Source organism: Miniopterus natalensis, chromosome 4, assembly GCF_054644295.1.
Source record: "Miniopterus natalensis isolate mMinNat1 chromosome 4, mMinNat1.hap1, whole genome shotgun sequence".
NCBI lineage: Eukaryota > Metazoa > Chordata > Mammalia > Chiroptera > Miniopteridae > Miniopterus > Miniopterus natalensis.
In genome coordinates, this window is record NC_142084.1 from 28,806,065 (window position 1) to 28,830,440 (window position 24,376).

Consider the following 24,376-nt stretch of genomic DNA (forward strand, 5'->3'; position numbering starts at 1 on the left):
GAGCTGAAATACAACTGAGGCCTAGATGGTATCTCTAGGGAAGAGGGGTTAGAGGGTCCAAACCACAGGACCAGCGATAGGAGGAAAGGTCACCCTGGGGACGAGCTCCCACCCTACCGTTGTCCTTTGCTAGGCGCCCAGGGCTTTGTGCCCCGGTGACCTTCTGTACCTGGCCCATCGTCCTTGCTCTGCTCTTGTCTAACTAACTGCCTAACACACAGTGACACACAATTAGTAAGTAGTGGAGCAGAGATTCCACCCCAAAGCGTGGCTCCAGGGCATGGGATCTCAACCAGTACATTGCAGGATATTTAACTCAGTATTTTAATTCTAATATACATAATTTGAAATATCTAAGTCAAACTGTTTATAATTTCAACAACATACAGATAAGTTTATAATAGATTTTAAAATACTCTGGAGTTAACATCATCAAATCTAGATGGGTACTTTAATTGTAATTCTCCTTAATTTCTTTATTTTGACTTTGTTAAAACCTCTTCTTTGAAACCTTCCGTTAACCCCTGTGGCCGGCTGTTCCTCTGGTCTCCTCCTAGGCCCCGCCCTCAGCCCTCAGCCCTCAGCCCTCAGCCCTCAGCCCTCAGCCCTCAGCCCTCAGCCCTCAGCCCTGGCCTCTGCTGCTGCCTCCCCCTCTTGTTTTTTATTGAGCTCATTCAGGTGACTGGTTAACAAAACAATACAGGTTTCAAGTGCACAGCTCAACAAAACATCATCTGCACCCTGCATCGTGCACTGTGGCCCAAAGTAAAGTGTCTTACCATCCCCATTTATTCCCTCCTTTGTTTGCTTCCAGCTCCCCCATCCCCCTTCCCTCTGGCTATCGCCACACTGTTTGTGTCTGTGTGTTTTGCAGATATATCTGCTCCTTTCCACTCTTAAAACGTCTCTAAACTGTTGCTTTTTTCAGTCCTTACACTGCTCTTCCTTGATCTTATCCAGGGGTGGGGAGACTTTTTTCTGCCAAGGGCCATTTAGATATTCGTAACATCATTCGAGGGCTATACAGAATTATCAACTTAAACATTAGCTATGAGAAAAGCTCCTAGATTGATTGAATGTGAGTCCCACCTGTAGTTGCCTTGGCAGGGCCCGACCAAATGATTTTGCAGGTCGTACATGGCCCGAGGGCCGGGCGTTTCCTCACCCCTGAGCTCGTCTAATTTTAATTCCCTGTGACTTCCGCTGTCACATACGATATTGACCTTCAGATATTTTTTCAAACCTTTTCTCAATTCTCCAACTGCCACACAACCATTTCTATGACGCTGTCCTTCATCTCTTAACATACTGTACCTAACAGCTCACAGCATAATTTCTCCTGCATCAAAGCAGATCTTATCCTGAAATGTCTTGAGCAAGAGTAGTTTCTTAATTTCTAGCTAAAGTAATTTGATATTTTTAAAAAATTTTTTCTTTCACTTTTACCCATCACATAGCCTTGTTCAAAGGACATGAGACTATATGGGAATGCCGAACAAATGAGAGTATTGTTACTGTAATTTCTATATCCAATAACCTATCAGATATTACTGATTTGTCCTGTGTATTATGCTACGTGAAGATTTAGAGTCTAAGTTCTGGAGTAAGATGGCCAGGGTTTAAATTCCTACATCTCAGTCTCTTTATCATCAAAATGGGGATAATAACTGTCCATACCTAAGGGGATGGCCTTTAAGGATTAAGTCATTTAGTGCCCATGAAGTGATATGCTCAGAGCAGTGCTTAGCACGTAATAAACACTTAATGAATGTGCTCTTTCTCTCAACTTTCCATTCCTTCTGCCAACTTCCTAGTTCATACTTTAAAGTTTTTGAGGGCCACGGCCCAAAGACTTGAGAGAACACAAGAAGTCATCCCTGCTTTCATTTTACAGAACAGGGACTTGGAACCTGCCAAGAATACCGATTGCGAACAGTTTCACCTCGAGGACACGGAGCTCCAGTCTTTTGGACTCAGCTCCTCACTATCTCCCTTCCCTGGCCTCCCCCACCCTTGTCCATTCGACTCTATCGATAGCCTTAGAGGTGGTTTCCAACTCAGACAAGCTCAGGGGTTTCTTGGCCATAGAATTCAAGCCGATGTGTGTTACAATCGTGATTCCCCAACTTAGACCTATAACCTAATATTTTAGCTTGACTTTCTGCTTTTGTTCTGCATTAAAGTTTTTCGTACAACCAACCTGTTCAACAGCGAATAAGCCAAGCACGTCATTCGGGAACTCGTACCTCATGGAGTTGTCACAGTGCCTGGCAAAGGGCAAGCCTTTAGCACACCATCTGGTAGTATCATCATTTTTAATATCACAGCGACAGCTTTACTCCTTTCCATGTGTATATTTTATAAGTCAAAATATATATATAGCTAATCCTGAGGGCTGAGATTTGTTGTGCTATTTAATGGAGTGAATGGTGAAAGGCTGGACTGGCTATGGAACATACACTGGCCTGTGACCTTTTGAAATCTTGTCGTATCCTATGAAATTAAGCCCAGAGCCTCACACTGTCAAATACTCAGCACAAGGAGCGGTGCTCTGACTTTCCCCTTCTAACCGTTCCGATGCTGGTCTCTTCTTAGGGCGCGAATGCTCTTGTCACATACACGATCATCAGTGGAGCTGATGACAGTTTCCGCATTGACCCTGAGTCTGGAGATCTGATAGCGACCAAGAGGTTGGACAGAGAACGCCGTTCCAAATACTCCCTGCTGGTTCGTGCAGATGACGGCCTCCAGTCCTCCGATATGAGAATCAACATCACTGTCAGTGATGTCAACGACCACTCGCCCAAGTTCTCCAGGCCTGTGTACTCTTTCGACATCCCAGAAGACACAACCCCAGGTAGGGGCGTGCCCTTTGGTGTATTTTGCAAGGATCATCTTTGACTACAGTTACGGACTATGCTTTAACTACCCTTGATTAGTGACGAGTTTTTACCCTATGCTACTAGGAATAAAAATATATATGCTGGAATTTTGAATCTTTTAATTCACCATCTTTGCTATAATTCCCAAGCAAATTGCTGGACTTTTGAGAGAGCAAATGAGGCCCTTCATCTGATGACTAGTTACAGATATTTCTGTTTCTGAATGTATCTGTGACATGGATTGTTAATTTTTCTGGCAGCCACAGTTTTTATTTTATTTTCCCACTTAAGAAATGTCAATTGTGATTAAGCTGCTATGTATAAAAAGAGCAAAGAAAAAAAGCACAAGAAAACCTGTGAAAAGTGGTTCTAACCCTTACTAGCTGTGTGTCCCAGGACAAGTTAACTCATTTCTCTTAGCCTCAGTGCCTCTTGCTGTAACACAGAAACGATAATGCCTGTTAGAATTAGGGTAAAGGTTAATTTAGAATGTGTGTGTGAGTTTGCTAATGTGGGGCTTGAGCTGTAGCAGGTGCTCAATAAATGTGAGTAGAGTAAGAATCCTGAATTATCATCTTGCCTCTTGCAACATATTATGCCGTGATTGCTGGGTTTGGGTACGCGGTGTCTATGTGTTTGCTTCATTCCCATTATTGGAAATTCTTATCTAAAATGGCAGTTTGGTTCTGAATCACATTTGGAATGTGTTTGCGTAATAAGGCATTTGTTTTGGAAGCGCATTTGACAAGGAAGGAAACATTTATGGGAGACTCCTCACTGCAGTTCCCCCCCCTCCCCCAGATGAGTTGTGCGTGTTCGTCGTAAAACCCGCGTCACATTTTTTTCTTGCTTAATTATAGCGTTGGCCATCTGAGCTGTCAAGTGGTACCTCCTGGGCATACGTCTGTATCATTACTTGGAATCCCCAGTTCCTGACACTAAGTTCCCTGAATCCATCAATATGTGGTTATGAATTGGTAGTGCCAGGTAGAAAACTGATGTCAGAAGTAGTGTTAATACGCAGGGTTGTTACACTGCAGCGTGAGATCTGCTGCACACCCAGTACGCTGTATGTTTTGTTGATATTTGGGAATGTTGGCATCTGTGTTAACACAGAGACTGGCTGAATGTTGCATTCACTATATTTTCATTGTGATTCTCTAATTAAAATATTTCAGTGCGCAAATAATTTTTTGGTGTTGTGTATGTGTTCTTTTAGTAATACCTATGTTCCGTTAATTCAGGCTGTTAATTTATTCTTTTTGATAGGTTCTTTGGTGGCAGCTATTTTAGCTACGGATGATGACTCTGGGGTGAACGGAGAAATTACATACAGTGTGAGTGAAGATGATGAAGATGGCATATTTTTCCTGAATCCAGTCACTGGAGTCTTTAATTTGACTCGCATATTGGATTATGAAGCACAGCAGTATTATATCCTTACTGTTCGAGCTGAAGACGGTGGGGGACAATTTACTACCATCAGGGTTTATTTCAATGTACTAGATGTAAATGACAACCCACCTATTTTCAGCTTGAGTTCATACAGCACATCTTTAATGGAGAATCTACCTCTAGGATCTACTGTTCTCGTGTTCAATGTTACCGACGCAGACGACGGTATGTATTTTGTTTTATGTACTTAAAAAACTTGGTTAAAAATGTTACCGGATTCATAGTATATTTATTTACATTGTTCATCTGTCACAAAATTGCCTTTTGTGAATATAGGTCCAAAGTTGAGAAATAGTCTACAATGTAGCTTACAGAGGATGAAACAAATTCAATAATTTATCAGTTAAATTATTTATAAGAGTTAGGCAGCATGCATTGTTATTACTTTATAAACTTTACCATCTTTATCTGCCTCCCTCCCCCGTGCGTGGCAGTCTTGCAGTTTAGTAATGCAGAAGTCATAAAACAGCTTTTTGGTAGGTTTTTGTTAGAAAAATAAAAATATTGACTTACATATATTATGTTCATGTAAAATGAATAAAATTTGGAAGCAAAAGTAAAACCAAAGTCTTCAAAACATACTTAGAAATGTATGATTAGTTTTATATTTCTAACTGAAAACTGCTAATCCTATTCTGGCAAGCTTTCACGCTTCCCCTCAAAGGACAGTCTCAGGGCTCTTTAACTTACGCTGTAAAATCAAGTTGAGATTTTTCATTAAATCTAGATGTCACATGTGTTTGAGTCATATATTGCAAAAGCATTCGATAAACTTTTTTTTTTTTTTTTTTTAATATGACTCCCCTGGCCTTCCTTCTAAGACCTGTTTTGTAAGGACACAGATCAGACACTATATTAGTGATAACATTGTGCAGATTATCAGTCTTTAACTGAACTGTTTGGAAAGTTATTACCATGTTTTCCCATCCATTGGATGCAACTAAAGGTCCTGTCAGCAGAGAAAAACAAGGGACATACTTTGAAGAGGAAATCGGTCCCTCGCCGGAGGATATGCCTAGTGACACGGGCATCTCAGCCTTAATTTAGAATTTCCTGGTTCTCTCTGACCTGGATGATTTATGTAATCACGGTATCATTCTGTTTCAACATTCTGCTCTATACTTAGTTTCCTTTCAGGAGCACCTAGAAATGTCCCCTAAGGAGATGTGGGAGGCAAAAACATAGCATTTTAGGTTTCGATTCACAAAATTGGAAATGCCTTCTTTAGAAATTATGAAGTCCTTTTCGAAGCTGTCTCCTCTTATTCAAGCAGTTAATATTGGACATATGACTGCATCTGTGATAGAAAATAAAAGATGGAAAGTAAAAAAAAAAGAAAAGAAAAAGAAGTGGCTATAATACTAATACCGCCACTATTGCTAGTCATATGAACAACTGTAACCCACATTTGTCAAGTGTAGCGTTTAATATGCACCAGGCCTGGCCTAGGAACACTGCGGACTCTATTTCCTGCATATCAGCCCCGCTCTGTGAATTGGCTCCAAATAGACATTTATAAACAAGTGAGGTTACTCTCTGTTTTGGAAGTTGATTTCTCTATTATAACCTTAATTCGTTTACCTGCCCCCTGGCTATGAATATTTTCTTATTTGTCCTTGTGACTGACTGGTCCATTTTGTTCTGTGGTGAAGGGTTTTCTGCCACGTTTCTTTGTGATTTATTTCTTATGGGTTAGAGAGGGCCCATTGTTTCATAGGATTGTGCACTCTTCTGGGATACAGTTCATGTATTCTCATGCCTTAAAATGTAGGAAACTGGGAAAATAACAAATAAGAAACTTTCTTTGTAAAAATATGCTGGGATAGTCCATGCACATGTACACACAAACATCCATTAACCATTGACTTCAAGTTGCTTTTCATAGATTTTTTTTTTTTATCCCCTTTAATTGTGTTGGAAAAAAAAAAAAAATAATTCAAGCTACATTTCCCCATTGTTTTAGTTTTGAATACTTTTATCAGTGTAATTTCCTGTACCTTGACCTAAAATGTAAGACATAGTTCCTACTCTCTCTGAATCCCAAGGATCATGATAAGACAAGGGTAACCTTGTTTGTTTAAAATTGCCAACTCAGTTACATTAAATAGTTCTCAAAGTATTTTGCCAACAATATTGTTTAGACTTTCTAAAATTAACATTCTTCTTACTCTCTGCTCAAAATGTTCCTGAGGAGGTAATATTGTCATCTTCTTAGATGAAAAAATTTCATATGATAATAAATTTAAGATATTTTGTTATCAGTATCTACATTTTCCAAGAGGTTTATTAACCTAAAATTTTAGGTTATATGATCATTTAATAAAAATCAAATATTTTACTGTTTTCACAAGGTACTTAGTGTACATATTAGTCTCAAGGCTTCCATGCACACAGTTAAACTATTTTGAGGCAAACTTATAAATTGAAGCTTTATGGAAACATTCTGGCTTTGATAATTATTTCATTACTTTAGGAATAAACCTTACATTCTTCAAAATCTTGGGGAGTCACAGGGTGTTTTGAGAATAAAATGATTGTAATTATTGCCGAATAAATTCACCTCTGTGTGCATGGTACACAATTGGGGTGATTTGACCTCTGAGTGGTTTTCACATTGCGAATAAATGCACACATTTTGTAACAGAACTATTTACCTAGAGTGACGTGCTACGTTTCCCGGAACTGAACTGTTCATGAGACTGAAATAAAAACCCCAAATCCCCCAAAATGCAACGCAACCACACATACACAATAAAACTGCCAGAAAGAATCATGTAACTAAACCAGTCTCAGAACATTGAACACAAATGTTGGAAATACAGACTGTTTTAAGTTTGAGGATCTGGTGGGCCATAAAAGCCCACTAGATTCAAGCTTCAATGCTTTGAATAAATTATGGACACTTAAAATAATGTATTTACTGTTTCACGATACTAATATTTGATGCAAAAAAAACAGAGAAAAATGGCCTGAGCTCTTTTTCAGAAAACTGCAAACGTTCAGGGGAGAGTTCAGAGTTTCAGGACGTCCACATAGGTTTCCTAGATGGAGAGGGCATGCCCGACGTCACTGAGGCCTGTCGCGGGCGGCAGGCGCTTTCCTTCCCGGGAAGGACACGGAGAAGGCTCCCCGGGCCTGGGATTGCAGCAGGAAGGTTCCAGTCCTGGCGCTGAGAGCTGGTTTTTGGGTGGTGGCTCAGTGTTTTGTGCAGAAGTCATTATATTATATTTATTTTCTCAAAGATGATAGTTATCAGTGTATTTTTAATATTATCTAATATACTTGTCATTATGAAAGTCACTAATCAAATTTTTCTTTTTCATAATTCTATTTAAAGTTACTCCACCAACCTACCCCGCCAAACTCTTTCCCTAAAAAAGAAGCTGTTCTGCTGTTTACATGGTGGCGGTGAAGTCCTGGTCTCAGGTCCCCGTGGCCTGGGCGATGCGGTTTGCCCGCGGCAGCGCCGTGCACAGGGCCCGGCGCGGGTCGTTCCCGTGGACGTGCTGGGCCGGCACTTCGTAGCCGTGTGCAGTTTTTCCATAGTTTTCATTTCTTTTGGGCATGAAAGATTTTATAGGCTTGCATAGAACTCAATTTTAAATCTTTGCCTGTTGGTATTTTCTTTATCCAGATGTTTTCACAACTTTTCTCGATAATAATTGTGTCTGAATTTGTGCCTCAGAGAATAAGAATTTGGTGTTCACTGATGGATTTAGATATAGGAGATGGAGAAAATTTCCTTAGAGAGTAATTTGATTTAAAAATACATATTAAATATATATATATGATCTTTAAAACATACATATTAATATATTAAATGACTTTAATTTTAATTATTCATATATATGCACATACATATATATGCGTGTGTGTGTGTGTATAGATGGATATATATATCCGTCCTTAGATGTTTTTGGACCATATATCATGGTGCTTTTCTTCCCCCAAACCTGTGGAATTCTAAATCAAGGAGCTGAAGTAGCTGTTGACCTTGTTCTACGCAGATCTTAAAATTCTCTTTATCTCCTGCTCTTGAATTGACTGTGGCCTCCATTAGCTTTATTTATTCACATTTTCCCTGGTCCTCAGCGTTTTAAGTATTCTGAGCTTTATAACCTCTGCTTTGTTCACTTGTGACTAGTCATAAACTATAAAGATTAAAAGCCACAACTCATAATGAGGAGGAAAACCTACCTTTTCAAAGTTCCCCTGAACCCTTGTTTATCTTAGACATTTTTGTAAATAAGTCAGTGCCTGAAAGTTTCTTCATAAACATATTTTTCTCTGCATCAATATATAGATAAAGAACATTAGGTAGAGACCATAAAATCACCAGAAAAAAGTAATTCTAGCATTTTTTTAAGAAGAACAGGCAGGCCTTACCAAGTAGGAAAAAAAATCCTGTTACTCAGCTAAAACTTGCTTTTGTTATGAACTTGACGGCAAAAGAGTAACTCAGGTATTCATAGAAGCCTGAGAAGGTATTTTTCAAGGGGAAATAAGGGAGAAAAAGGGTGAACAATTTTTTCTAGAAGACTCTTGGAAACAGTGAACATCACTTCTGACACCTGAATAGTTGAAATTAATTTCAGAAATATAGGAGCTATTTGTAAGCAATTTATTAACTCAATAGATTTTCCCTGGTATAAAATCCCAGAATATAAAATATTAAGGATGGGTTTTCTAGGTACACAACATATTTCTTGGCAAGTCTTTTAATATCCTACAATATCCCAATATCTTTATGATAAAATATGGAAATGGAAATGGTATGATCAGTGAAGAAAATACTACTTTAGGTCAGGAAACCTTATTTTTCTTTGTTTTCATTGCTCATCTGTTTTTTGCCTGTAAGTTATTTACTAAAACAATCTTTTTTAGAAAAATTTCTGCACTCAGTTTCTGAAATGGGGATTTATATATCATTTTTTAAATTAAAAAAAAATAACACGTTTCTAGGAAAAATAGATAAAATACTTTACCTAAATATAACCCAATAATAGTGTGAACATTTATATTTGGAGCCTCTCATGTATAATTTTACTGCTGACATTTCCTTTAAATAATATTTTTAAAACACATTAAATGTACATAATAAAATTGAGAGAGAATTATTTTCACAAAGGCCATTAGCCAGGTGCCTAATAGGAATTAAAAAGTATTTATTGGTCTGACAAGAAATGTAAAAGTAGACTTCAAGTATCCATGACTAATGCCGTACATTAGAAAATTTTATTACCCTTCTCTGAAAATTGGTGTCGGCCTCAGTAAATTACCGAAGTTATAAATTTTGTCCTAACAGTATAGAGTGTGGCACTGTTAAGGTTCAGCCCTCAGGAATTATGTGATAGAAACAAGGAAGTGTATAGAAAAATATACACTCTCTGGAATATTTTTTTCCTCTTTACTTGTGTAATTTAACATTTCAACACCGTAGTAAATAGCAAACAGTATATATATCACTTGTTCACCAGGTTGTAAACATCTTTTCAGATCAGATGTTAACAGGAGAAGAATTACGCATATGTGTTACTGACAAAGAGAATTAACTGCAGCTAAATCATCCATAAGGCGTGTTTGGAGGCATCATATATCAAATATGCAGTTTCATATTATAAAACTTTCGGTACACCTTAGCTGGCAATCGGCGCACCCTGAAGAACATTTAATTTCCCCCCTTTCATTTCAGGCATCAACTCCCAGTTGGCTTATAGCATTGCTTCAGGCGACAGCCTCGGGCAGTTTACCGTTGACAAGAATGGTGTGCTGACCATCCTAAAAACTCTGGACCGGGAAAGCCAGTCCTTTTACAACCTGGTGGTGCAGGTGCAGGACCTGCCCCCGCCTCCGGCCCCCAGGTTCACCAGTACTGCTCAAGTCTCCATCATTTTGCTGGACGTGAATGACAACCCCCCAGCATTTCTTTCGCCTCGATTGACGTACATTCCAGAAAACACACCCATTGATACCGTTGTTTTCAAAGCGCAAGCCACGGACCCGGACAGCGGCCCCAACAGCTACATTGAGTACACGCTGCTGAACCCCTCGGGAAACAAGTTCAGCATCGGGACCATTGACGGCGAAGTGAGGCTCACGGGCGAGCTGGACAGGGAGGCGGTGTCCAATTACACCCTCGCCGTGGTGGCCACCGACAAAGGCCACCCGCCTCTCTCTTCGTCTGCCGAGGTCGTGGTCGTGGTGCTGGACGTCAACGACAACAACCCCGTGTTCGCGCAGGCTTTGTACAGCGTGGAGATCCACGAAAACGTGCTCACGGGGACAGACATCGTGCAGGTGCAGGCCGCAGACGGCGACGAGGGCACCAACGGGCAGGTGCGCTACGGCCTCGTCGGCGGCAACGCCGGCCAGGAGTTCCGCATCGACTCTGTCACCGGCGCCGTCACCGTGGCCAAGCCGCTCGATAGAGAGAGGACCCCCGCTTACCTGCTAACCGTCCAGGCGACAGATCGCGGCAGCACCCCCAGGACCGATACCTCCGCTGTCAGCATCGTCCTCCTGGATACTAATGATTTTGTCCCCATATTTGAGCTCTCCCCATATTCCGTCCACGTCCCCGAGAATTTAGGGGCGCTGCCCAGAACCATCCTTCAGGTCAGTATATTGAAGCAAATAGTGCGTTCTCTGTAAGGCCTCTGGTTTACTTACAGCGTTCCTGCTACCCATCCCTCTGCCTTGGGTGCTTAACTGCAGATACAGCAAATCCTGAAAGGTTTATGCAGATTATACCTGTTGGCCTCCTTGTAGACGGAACATTACATTTCAGTTCTGTTCTCTCACGTATACTCATGTTGCACACATTCAGGTATTTGTGTATTTTTGAATTTTCACTATAGCAGGAGTATCTGCACAGAGTAAGAAAATACAGTGTTGTCAAAGTTTGAAAACTTGGTTGCAAACATGAGTCTTCCTCCCCTCTTTACAAATTCGACTACCCCGATGAAAGGGCTGTTAACATTTTTTAGAAGCCTTCCAAAAATGCTATGCATTGATTTTATGCCTGTTTTCACATCAGTAATACATACTACTCTGTACCACTTGAATTTTTTACTTGAAACTTAAAACTATGTCTTTGAAACCTTTTATTACTGGTATATATCAATGATTTTCAGCCGGTGTGCCATAAGAATTCTTAAAACATGCAATACCTGACTATGACCCCTTTTCCCTTAGATGGTCAAATAAAAAAATGACAACAGCAAACACAATAGTCTTCTGGTGTGAATGAATCAAAATTATCCCTTTTTTTTTTTTTTTGTCCAATTGGCAAAAAAATGTAGTGCTGTAGAATTTTAGTAATTAGTTTATGTGTGCACTGAGATGAAAATAGTTGAAAGTTGTTGACGTATATGACTTTATCTTTTTTTTAAATATATCTTTATTGATTTCAGAGAGAGGAAGGGGGAGGGAGAGAGAGATAGAAACATCAATAATGAGAGTCATTGATGGGGTGCCTCCTGCACGCCCCCGACTGGGGATCGAGCCCACAACCCGGGCTTGTGCCCTGACGGAGAATCGAACCTCAGTCTCCTGGGTCACAGGTTGATGCTCAGCTGCTGAGCCATGCCGGCTGGGCTCTGTCTCATTATTTTTAATGCTACATTTCATTTCTGGTGTGCATTGTGTCAGCGTTAGTCACATCCGTGGCGTGTATTATGCTCTCCCACAGGTGGTGGCGAGAGATGACGACCAGGGTTCTAACAGCAAACTCTCCTATGTCCTGTTCGGCGGTAACGAGGACAGTGCTTTTACTCTCTCAAATAGTGGAGAGCTTCGAGTGACACAGAGTCTGGACCGTGAGACCAAGGAGCACTTTGTCTTGATGGTCACAGCTACGGATTCAGGTAAGTCTGTTTTAACCTTGCTCGGTTGTGAAGAATATCTTCATACTCTGAGTAAAAGCAAGTATTTGTGTCTGCTATTATGTTACCTATTTGTTGAGGTTTACTAATGTTTGGAACTCCAATCGTAGCTATATAATTTATAGCGCGTTTATCACTTCATGAAATTAAATGCAAGTGGTAAGGGCTTAAGCACGTCACAAACAAAGCTCTATTCCCTTAGGACAAAATGTGTCCTTGCTGGGTGAGCCGCCTGGGTGCCTCGGGCTGATCGGATACTCTGCCACTTGAGCCAGGAGGCATTTCAAGTAGCGTTGAAAACATCCAGATGGTTCTAACCGGTTATGGAGACAAGGGAGTGGGTGCAGAGTTCTACTTAATTGGTCCTTGGGTTCTGCACAACTCGAAGTAGCTGTAATAGGCATTTGATGAAGCCCCACAGAGCTCCAGAAAGAGTGTCAGCGAGAGCCCCGGCTCTCATCCAGATCCTGGAGTAATGAACTAGCACAGGCACAGTGGAGGCAGTGCCTCAGCTTCCGTGCTGGAGACGGGGAGCGCATGGGGTTGTGTAGCAAGTAGCATTAAAAAAATCTATTTTTAAATAGTAATATTGTTTACCATTATTTTGTGTTGTATATATTGACTTTTCATAAGTATGAAACACTTCTCATTCACAAATGAAACAATTAAGGATTTTCAAAGAATTTTTATGCCTTGAAGAAAGTAGGTATTGCTTAAATATTTGTTGAATAAGTGAATGATTAAGTGAATGAATCGTTGATTTCCAAAATGTTATTAAATTGTGGAATATTGTCCTTATGTAACATTTGTTTATAAAAATCATCACAACTTAATATTGAAGAACTTTAATAATGTTGCCGTATTTTTTTAAAAATTGTGTTGAAATTGTCTTATGACATGGCAAATTTGTTGGAACATAAAATGACTGAAATTATATATTGTGTGTGTGTGTATCTCCTCAGGTTGATGTGTGGATACTGACAAAGGATAATTCTGAGTTTTCAAATGAGTTATTTTTACTACTGTCGAAATGTTTTTTCCAAATATAATGAATTAATATTTTTGTTATATATGACTGATTTCAGAGTATAATATTGTTTAATTTTACCACTTCTCCTAAAAGAGGAGATTTTGAGATTATGTATAATGACTTATGGTAAGTGTTCAAACGACAGTGCCACTGATGATTAACTGAGGTGGCTCTCTCTCTCTCTGTTATTTGCATTTACTTTTGGGAGTTTAATTTTCTGAGACTTGCTTTATGAAAGAAAACCATATTCTCTTTGTATTTTGTAATGTGTGTGAACGACCAGGCTACATTTTATGCAAACAATAAAATCCCGAAGAATGATGAACAGAGTGTAGCCTGGTAACCACCTAAAACCTAAGCCACGCCGACCGCAGTGTGGCTCACTGCGTGTGCAGTCGGCGTGTGCCTCGCAGTCAGCAGGCACCCAGGGCAGCCTTCTCGTGGAAAATGCCGGCACTGCCACACGGCTAAATCAATCCAGCGTGTCAACCGTCACCTGGAGAGAACGGGGCATGAAAATGAGGAGAAACTGGTAGAGATTCAGATATCTAAAGTCAAGGTTTTGTTACCGAAACGTCTCAGCCTCAGCTTTCCTCTCCAGTTACAACTGGAAACGTGGCCAGTACGAGGCACACACCAGTTCAGGACCTTTGTGGAGGCTGGGGTGGCTGGGAGGAACCAGGACCAGGAATCGCGCTCACAAAAGCGTCGGCGACAGTAAGACTTGCTGCCCAGAGGGTGTGTCACCTGCAGGCCATCCCAGTGGCGGCGGGATGTGACTTTGGAAGTCAGGGTGCAGTGTGGGTGACCGGGCCGGCCGGGCGCGGCCCGCAGCTCTCCGCTCTAGGTTTTGACTCTAGGACACTCTAAGTCCAGCCCGTGGCAGAGACACGATGTGACCACGTTGACAAGAGTGCCCGTCCTCAACCGAATGACTCAGAGACCTTTAAAACCTTCCGTGCGCCTGTGCAGCCGGCGGGATATTGTGAAGTAAAGGGAATGTGGTTTCTCTGATGCACGGCCGTCTGCCGCGCAGTGCACCAGGTTTTACAGACACTAACCCGTTTCTACACATTAGTTCTTCTCATCCTCTCAGAGACTTAGGTATTTTTAGTTCTACTTCACTTACAGTAAACCCAGGCTCAGAGCCATCAGATAATTTGCCCGGGATTACACAGCTAAGAAGTAACAGAGTAGGATTCAGACCCCAGCGCATCTGACTTCCAAGTTCAGAGTACACGGAAGGTTTTAGTGTGTAGGGAAAGGGGAATTTGAAGAAAAAGTTGTTATTTCCAAAATTATTTTATTTGGAAAGGAAACACAGTAATGAGCTGTATACGATTACGAAAGATTTGACTTTGAGTCGCCTTTGAGTCTGCAGCCCACCACCCTGAACGCCCCCGGTCCCGTCGAATTGCCCCTGATTTGGATTCTGGCTCTGTCGTCATTTCCTCTGGTTCAGACGCGGGGCTTCACCTCTCAGCCTCCTCTGTACCCGCCTCAGGGACGGGGGTAGCGATACTTACAGAGTAGTTTATCATAAGGTTAAACAGGCCTATCACGTAGTGGAGACAATGATTTCAATAAGAATTGTGATTCATGCACTTTAAATATTTTAAAATCCTTAGAACTATTTTCCCTGCACCTTACTACACAAGTATTCTTGTTCAAACGTTAAGGACTGGTTTAAAAAACATGTTTAAAACTCGCAGTTTAAGTTTCACTTTATATGTTACTATATTAGGGATTTGTTTTGTGTGCCGGATATTTCTTTTCAAACTTCCAAAGGATATAATGCATAGTGAATGTTTAATTATTTTAAAAGAAAAAGGCCACAAATTATGAAAATTGTAGTTCAGCCAAATTATGGTTAGGGAAGATTTTGCGGGCCAGCCAGCAGACTTAACCAGCCCTTCTAACTCTGTTTCTCCATCAAAATGACAACACAAAAGGGACATTTTATTAGGAAAAGGAAAAGAAAGAAAGAGAACTTGAAGTTTTAGAGCTAAAGGTATTCCCTTGTGATAGACGGGGATGAGCCTGCGGTTAGGAGGAACTTGCCCAAAGAGATTCCATGAAGCATCGGCCTGAACGGGCCCCACGCAAGGGCCAAGCGCCGCTTCAGGGAGCAGCCTGAGCTCCTGCAGCCATCACCTTGGTCCCGAGGAAAATCGGGTCCTAGGACCCTTAGTACAAGGGCGAGTAAGAGAGGTACAGCCCCGACTTCTGCGAAGGACCGTTGCTATTACATGAGAAATGTGAAGACCAGGTTTGTGTGCGTTCTGCCCAGTCTTGAGATAGGAGAGCTATGAATTCTGGAGCGTGAAAATTCAGATTATCAGTAAAATGAAGGCATTTGATGTTTGTCGCTCACTTAGGTGTGGTGCTAAGGAGCGCGCTCGAGATTCAGTGGCACCGGTGCCTTTGGTCACAGTATTTTGGCAGCCCTGGAAATTAGAGAGTTGATTGAATTTTGTCCCAAAGTACAGGTTTTTATGAGTGCCGCTTTTTTTCGAGGTGCCCTGAAATGGACTGGTGTTTCTGAGGCACGGGGGCGAAGTATTCAATTAAGTATCTGAAGATCATTGACTATGGATCATGTAGAAAGCAACTAGAGGTTGTGAGGGAAGTTGGGCTAGATGACGGTAAAGTCAAGAGAACTCCTATGTGCCCGCGATTTTATGTTCAATTCTGTTGCATGGTTTTGGTCCAAGCATGAATAACCATTTTATGGGAGACTGCGAGGGGTTCAGATATCAGGCTTCAGAATCTGCCGTTTAATCTTATATTCCAGGAATGAAGTCTCTGACACAGGATGTAAAATACATATTCACTGCTATGATTTAAAAGTCAAATTGGTAGATGACATGAGAAAATTCAGGAAAAATATGGCAGCTTTTAAATCCCAGATGCCACGTTTTTCTCAAATTTGCACTGTTCTAAGAACCAGGCAAATATCAAAGCGGTCTAAACAGAAAAGTTTGACAGTTTTGTTCCTTAGCTCACAAATCACTTTTCCTTTGCTCTTTTCAAATTCTTACCTGGTGTCAGGCCAAAGATGGGTCAGCTTTGCTAATATGGCACAAACTGACGCAGGAGTTTTTGTTGTGGTGGTGGTGGTTTTTTCTTTTTATCAGCAAACCTCTAAATCTTTGAATACTTTTTGGAGAAAATATTAGCGTTGCACTATCATCATATTGTTATTTACTGACTCCATGGCTCCGGAGTAGCACATCTGGAAACTCTCTAGCTACTCCTGACTGCAGCCTCCAGTGAGCTACAACCACACTACCCTATGTGTGTGGGACTGAAGGCTGCGTTGCTAAATATCCAAGCCAGAACAGCGTACCATAATTCTACCTCGTTTATTTGTTTTTTCCTGTAGGATTAAATCACTAAGCAACAACTTAATGAGTTGAGACTACGACTCAATTAAAGCTATTTTGTTTAACTATAATTTAGAGTATGCTAGTTTGCCTACATTACTGAACTGTTATTTCTTCTAGAAATGTGGACCGTACCAAGTAGAAGTTCCTAGGAGGCTAAGGCTTCAACCTGGTGCAGTCAGGCAGGTACTGCAGGGAACCCAGCACTCGGGTTCCTCTCAGAGGGGAAGCTGGCTCTAATCCACTAGTGGTTTGGCGTTCGGTTCCCAAGAAGCCTTCCTCACATGACTGTTTCTTACCATTTTCTCATATGTGCAATAAATAAGATAATGTTACTAATAGAGTAAGTTGCAGGAAATAGTCAGGGTACCAGCAGTTTGCTTTATAAAAATTAACTCAAAGAGCTAATTTACAAAATGGAAGTATATCCTAGAGATAAATATATAGCTTTATAGTTTTAAAAAAAAGAAGGTTCAACCCTCCCCCTCCCCGGCCATTTCTAGCTACGTGACCTTGGACAAATTACCTTCATGTTCATATCTATAGAATGGAAACACTGATTCCTACATGAAAAACTTATTGGCAGGAATAAATAAGATAATGACTTATTGTAGTTATTAATATTAGTCAACACGTTTGCTGGTCAACTCAAGCTTAGTAAGGCCAAATAAAACTTTTGGACTTCTAGCCACCTCCCTAACCTCCATAATCTGCGATTTCACAGTTGCTGAAGGCCAACCTTGTTATCACTTCTCATTCCTTTCTCTGTGCCCTACATTCAGCAAGTTCGTTGACAAGTAGACTGTGCTTCTAATAATATAAAAGAATGTCCTGGGTGTACCCACTTTTCATTCCTATTACTACCACCGGAGCCTGAGCCAGGGCTGATGCGACAGCTTCCTAACTGCCTGGCTTTCCTCCCGCACCTCCGGCAGGCAGTGCAGGAGCTCTGAAACTATACATTAGAGCATCATTAGAGCATCATGTCCCAGGACTCGCTTAAAAACCCTTCAGTGGTTTCCAAGAATAAAACCTAAATTTCTTACCAGTGACCACATGGCATTAAATGACCTGGCCTCTAGCCACTCACCTGGCCTCTTTATATATGCCAACCTTTTCCTGCTCGTGGCCCTTTGCACTTGTAGTTACGTGTTTTACTCTGTAGCCAGTTGTTTTGTTGTTGTTTTAAGGGGGAGACATTCATGTCCTGGTTATTTGTCATTATATCTAGTGACAGAAAAGACTTATCTGACCATCACTCTAATGGTCCCTTCTCTCTCTAGTATCACTTTCCATCACTTTACCTTGTCACATTCTCCCTAACACGAATTGCTACCTAAAATTATGTGCTTAGATATAATAGGATATAATATATGTATGATGTGTTTACCCCATCAATATTTATCATTCTTCCAATAGAATATAAAAACTGTCTTGTTCAAAACTGAATTTCCAGAAACACCCAAAAGAGAACCTGCACCATAGCAGGTGCTTAATAAACATTAGTTGAATGGATGAAGGGTTCAGTGAGTGAAAAATTATGATAATTATTTATCAATTACTCACCACCCTGCTATTTCTACATGCAACTGTTAATTCAGATTCATTTACCACACTTCTATTTAGCTTATTGTTATATATTCATCACTTGCAGATTTTTCAAAGGACCTACCAAAAGGAAAAATGCCAGTCTTTTTAAACTCACGGCTGAAATGCTGTAAGTTCTTGCCACATTGGTGGTGGTCATCCACACTGACCCCTGCTTTGAAAGCAGCACGGGTATTTCAGGCTCTGCGGTGCTGTGATAAATTGCAGTCATATGTAAGGCCTCACTGAAGCATTTTATGGCTTTAATTCAGTTTCAAGTGCTTAAAATACTGTCTGAGCTATATTTTCATGACTCTCCTCTGAACCTTTGGCTCTCACTCAATTCTGTTATCTGTTAGACGTTTCTAGGTAAATCTTGCCTCTGCTCTGTGCCGCGCTGTTTACCTCCCATATCTACCAACTACCCAAGCGCCATTTAGCTACAAAAAACATGCCCTACGTGTGCTTTTGGCTTCGCATAGTTTAAGGGCCTAAGACTCTTTACATAAACATACTATGGACATTTTTTTGCTTGTTGTGATTTTTGTTAGGCAAATTTTGGTGTTTAAGAAACTATTTCAGTAAGTAGACATCTATACAAGTTATTTTTCCTGGTCTCTCAGGAAAAAAATTTTTTTGTGTGTGGTTGTTTTTTTTTAACTTGAGAAGTCCCATGCCCTCCCCAGTAAATTCAAAATCTGTGAGCCATTAATATCTGCCACTACCCTTTCAGGGAACTGGGTGAGTGTGCCTGAAAGCAGTAAAACAAGCCGATAGGACAACCGAGGATGTTACAGTTATAATTCAGCGTGTAACGTGGAGCCGCTTTTAAAGAGAACTGCATATGAAAAATATTACAAGTTAGAGAAAGCTGATTTAAAATGATAATTTTATAACCAGAAGACTTCTTGGCGAAAAGCCAGTTCATTTCCTTTATTTTGCAGATAAGGGAATTGAGGCCTGGAATAATTAGGCAGCTTGCCAGAGCTCGCAGACCCGGAGAGTGGCAGAGTCAGAACAGAATCCAGGATTCCTGCCTCGCGGCTGCGTTCTTGCTTCCCTGGGCCGTATTTACACGTCAGGGTTTGCTGACTCTCTGCATAGAGAGCATTTCCAAAAGCGCAGTTTCAAGAAACCTATTTTTCTGATTGCTCTTCACCGTGCTTTAATGACCAAAACATTCAACAGTTATTTTTCTTTCTGCAAATGAATAAATGTTTCAAAATATTTTTAAGGAAAGCCAAATTAATTGGAACCAGTGATTTCAATTTTGATCTTTTGCAAATAAGCTTAAATTTAGGCATTGTTCAGATGAAATGCTAAGTAGGAGAAGACATTAAAAATCCATCAGGCTTTACAGGTGGAAGATGGTAACAGTGTCCGCTGTCACTGCCAGTTGTCATTTTGCATTTATTAAAATCAAATTATGATGCCAATTGAATAGACCCTATAAGTGAAATTTGATTATAGTCAGTGAGACTCTATGGGCTGTATCAATACATAGCAAGAGTCTTGATATTGCTTCGTTAGACAACATTTACAGAGCAGTCTCTTCCAGGTGTCCCCTAGATACCAGATACGGTGGTGAAAGTGCACATCTCTGTCCTCAGGTTATGTCCTAGGCAACAAGATGGACAGTAAACAAAATATAATGCACAGGCCAGGAGTGATTGATATGAGATACTGTGATAAGTAAAGCAGGTTAGTGGCTAGAGAGTGAGGAATGAGCGGGGTTAGTTTCGACAGCACCAGAGTTAGGAAAGGGAACCGTGAAGCTCAAGGTAAAGAGTATTGCAGATGAAAACAGCCCTGAAATGGGACTGAGCTTGTCACATCCAGACACCAGCAAGGGGGGTGAGAGTTAGAGAGAGGAAGGGGCTGGGAGGAGGGGCAGACAGAGGCTAGACCAGTGGCCTTTAAAGCAGCATCAGGAGCTTTCATTTCATCCTGAGAGTGAGGAAAAGCCTTGGGGGGGGCTTTGAACAGAGGCGTGACAGGGGATTTTGGACAGATCTGTTTGGGGCCAGTTGAGAACAAGGGTGGACACAGAGCTGAGGACTGAGAGGCTATGCCAGCAGTCCCTGAGCCATGCTAGTGTGTGAAATTAGGTGACAGGAGGTGGTGTGAGGTAGTTATGTATTTTGTCCATTGGAAGGGGAGCCCGTTGGACTCGATGGTGGAATTGGAGGAATAGGAAGTTAGGAAATGAGACGAATCACTGTGAGTCCTTGGTTTTTGGCCTGAGAAATTAGGAGATGGGGAGAGAAAAGATTGTAGGGCAGGTTATTCAGTAATTACTTTTCGCCTATGTTGTATTTTAGATAATATGACTATGCAGAGGAGCTGTCAGGTAGATATTTAGATGGGAAAGTTTAGTTTCCAGGGAAGACATGTGAGCAGAGATACAACTTGGAAAGTCATGACCTTTAGATGATACTTATTCTGTGAGCACCGAGTGCTTGTATGTGCCAGAATGTGTACTGTATTATCTCACTTAATCTCACAGCAGTCCTGTAAATTAGGTACTGTTATTCCAATTGTATAGATTAAAAGAAAAACAAAAACAAAACTGAGTGTTAGGCAAGGTAAGCAACCCGACAGGCAGGCAGCTGTTTATCAGCGAAAACAGGACGTGGAGCCAGTCAGCCTGGTTCGGGGACAGTCTCTTAACCACTACTCACTGCTTCCCACCTATGGGTTTGTCCACCATGCTATGGTTTTTATAGACCATGTTCATAAGACTATCTTCTTTTTGGATTAAATATTTTTATATTAAAAAGAGCATTGATTTATGAAGCAAAACGACCACCTTGTACTTTAAACTGCCATTAAAACGTAAAAAAGAATATGCATACATTTGAAATCAAAGGATTGCTCTCCTCATCAGATGAGGAAATGGAAATGAATATCCAAGGGTTTTAGAGCACACAGAGTGCAAAGCAATATTAGAAGTTATACTAAAGTATGCAGCCAGTATGTATGATATACTCACACATGCACAGTGAGTCAGTTGATCTGTGTGTGTTTGCATTGAATTTGGGGATGGGAGATTAATTTGTGCACATAATAAATACATTATTCTTTATCTGTTCTCAGTCTAATATGCTAAATGGGTGTAGCAATATTCTGGCTATAAATTTGGCCAAAAGGTTTAGTTATGAAGTGTCTATGTGTCAGCATAATTAATTGGTCTGAGGGGAAAAGTTCAGTTATTAGCATTTCTAATTAAGGGCATTTATCATCTGACTGAAAGAGAGAATAAACTTCATTCTTATGTAGGAATTGGAAATTACTTTTTAATGGAGGGGAAACATGATGCTTTTGCAAAAGTGAATTCTGAAAGCTAAAAGGGCTGACCATCATGCTTTATTTTTTTGGTGAGTATATGATGACATTTTGAATTAATGCTATCTGTCACGTTGTTTAGCCCAGAGGGTCACTGCACTACAAATAGTTCTATAATCAAAAGAGAGGTCAGCAGTGTGGGATACGACATTTTACATCTGAAGACAGTTGGCTTTTGTCACTAAGATTGCATTTGTCACTATTATTTGTGGGGAAATGTTGGCGAGAAGCTTGCCTTGTCTATTTTGATGAACATTTTTAATAAGAAATATTGCTTGAAAACGTTTCATAGCCACCAGTGATCCCATAAATCATATAATGTTAGGGTTACTTTCAATTACTGAAAATTAAATGCATTTAACTTGCTTCTATATGAGTCTAGAGCAGTTTTGCTTATTTCCAATGGAGTTGGAAAAGACAAATGTTACACACTTTACTGGGGTAGTAGGCTTTTTATTCAGGGATTCATGATTCAAGCAGTATCCAATCTAGCAGATAGAAAGGAGCTTTGAAGAGCTGTACAAGGCAAGAGATTTTTATAGACCAAAATGAGTAGGGACAGAGAAGTTATATGGGGCATCTGCTGATTGATGAAAGCGGGGCTCCTTTCCTATGTGAGCAAAGGGAAGGCTTGCAGCAGGTCCGGTAACTTGTGCTGAGCAAGCAAGTGCTGATGGCTTGACCCTGGCTTCCTTTTCTGGGAGAGCTGAGGATAGAAACTGTTAGATTCTGCTTTGCTGACGTGGGGCTTAGCATGAGCAACTCCATGGTGGGCCTCATCTGGTTAGTGTAGTAGAGAATGTTTGTCTTAGATGAGAATTCTGTTTCCAAGGTTGATAACTGGTGATTATTTCACCTTCTCTTATTTCGAGTAAGACTTTGTGCCATATCTATTAGTGATATAAGTATTATGAATCATTTTTTAAAATGATTGTCTTTAAATCAGCTACTCTGTAGTAGGAAAAAATGTTTTCTACATAGAATTTTATTTGTATATTCAGATAAAAATACAATAAAAGATTTAACTTCCAAAATTCTATTAAATAAGAGCTAGAATTCCACCGGGCCAGTGTTGCTAAGTGGTTGAGCGTAGACCCATGACCCTGGAGGTCGCTGTTCGATTCCTAGTCAGGGTACACGTCCAGGTTGTGGGCTCGATCCCCAGTAGGGGGCGTGCAGGAGGCAGCCCATGGACGATTCTCATCATTGATGTTTCTGTCTCCCTCTATCCTTCTCCCTTCCTCTCTCTGAAATCAATAAAAACATATTTTAAAAAAAGAGCTAGAATTGCCATTATATTGCATAGAATTAAAAGTTGATAAGTTAATTTCATTTTATTCATTTACTTCATATAAGCTATGAATCTGAGTACACCAAGGAAACCCAGCTTTGAAATGGAAATAAACAATTTGCAATATTTAAAAAAACACTTATATTACCTAAAAGATAAATATTAAATATTATAGAAAGTAACTTAGTTTCATAGCGAAGGATTTCTTTTCAAAAGTCCTCTAATTTTATCCTGGTAAACCTTTATCATTTTTGTAGCCTATTTCGATAAGGACTGCATAAATATATAATTTGGTATTTTCACTAAATAGGCAGGAGGCAGGTTGTGTTTAGAATCTGGGGTTCCCTCTAGGGTTTCAGAGTTTCAGTGTGTTGAGGTTTTTTTTTTTTATGTCCTCTTAAGAGTAATTCCTTGTGACATTTTTTTGTGGAAATAAAATATTTAGTTAACATTATATTTTACTTTATAAACTTTCTAAAATTGTAAAATATATGTAACATAAAATGTACCAATTTATCCATTTTAAGTGTACAGTTTAAGTATACAGTTTATACATTTTAAGTACCTATTTTAAGTATACATTGTTGTGCAGCATTTCAGTATTACTTTCATAACATCACTAAATAGTTTCTGTAGTTTTACTAGTCGCCTCTATTTTACATAAGAATGTATAGTAAGGACATACAGTGTTTTTGTAAAGCTTCTTTCAGAAGTAAACAATCAAGTGTTTCTTAAATGTGTTTTTACCTAATTTTTTTTTATTATTTTTTAATCCCCACCTGAGGATATTTTTTTCCATTGCTTTTCAGAGAAAGTGGAAGGGGGAGAGAGAGAGAGAGAAGCATCGATGTAGGAGAAAAAGCCACCGATTGGTTGCCTCCGGCACACCCAGAACTGAGCCAAGCCTGCAACCAAGGTACATGCCCTTGGCCGGAATTGAACCCGGGACCCTTCAGTCTGTGGGCTGATGCTCTAACCACTGAGAAAAACTGGCTAGGGCTCTACCTAATTTATATAAACATTTATAGAACTAAATAGTAGTAATAAGCTATGATATTATAAAATGGAATTTTTAAAATACAAAACTGTTGGTTATATTGAAAATATTCCATACTTATTTGCTTTGTACATTTTCCAGATTCAGGTTTAAATATAACCACATAATCTTCAGTGTTAATATAGAATGTACTGAAATATAAATTTCAGTGCATTTTCAGTGGGTGGCTTACTGTGAGAAAGCACATATACTTCATGGGGAAGAAGAAACTAATACTTTAAACAAAAACAATTTTTTCATTGATTTTTTTTTTTTAGAGAGAGAGGAAGGGAGAGGGAGAGAGAGAGAGAAACATCGATATGAGAGTAAAACATCAATCGGCTGCCTCCTCCACGCCGTGACGGGGAATCCAGCCTGCATCCTGGGCATGTGCCCCGACCAGGGGGTATCAAACCAGCAACCTTTAGGTGCAGGGAATGATGCCCCGCCAACTGAGCCGCGCCTGCCAAGGCAAGAAACT

General features: G+C 40.2%; 1 protein-coding gene across 2 annotated transcripts in view; it reads left to right on the forward strand.

Moving 5' to 3' along the window:
* Positions 1-24,376, forward strand: part of FAT4 (FAT atypical cadherin 4) — a 148,149-nt gene that overhangs the window by 75,986 nt on the left and 47,787 nt on the right. For both annotated transcript variants that reach the window (XR_001602480.2, XM_016203322.2), the window contains exons 3-6: positions 2,596-2,857; positions 4,152-4,502; positions 10,030-10,952; positions 12,028-12,202. Coding sequence is in view for 1 of the 2 variants with exons in the window: in XM_016203322.2 (XP_016058808.2) it covers positions 2,596-2,857; positions 4,152-4,502; positions 10,030-10,952; positions 12,028-12,202 (1,711 nt within the window). In the remaining variant the exon portion in view is untranslated. The remainder of the gene's footprint in view (positions 1-2,595; positions 2,858-4,151; positions 4,503-10,029; positions 10,953-12,027; positions 12,203-24,376) is intronic.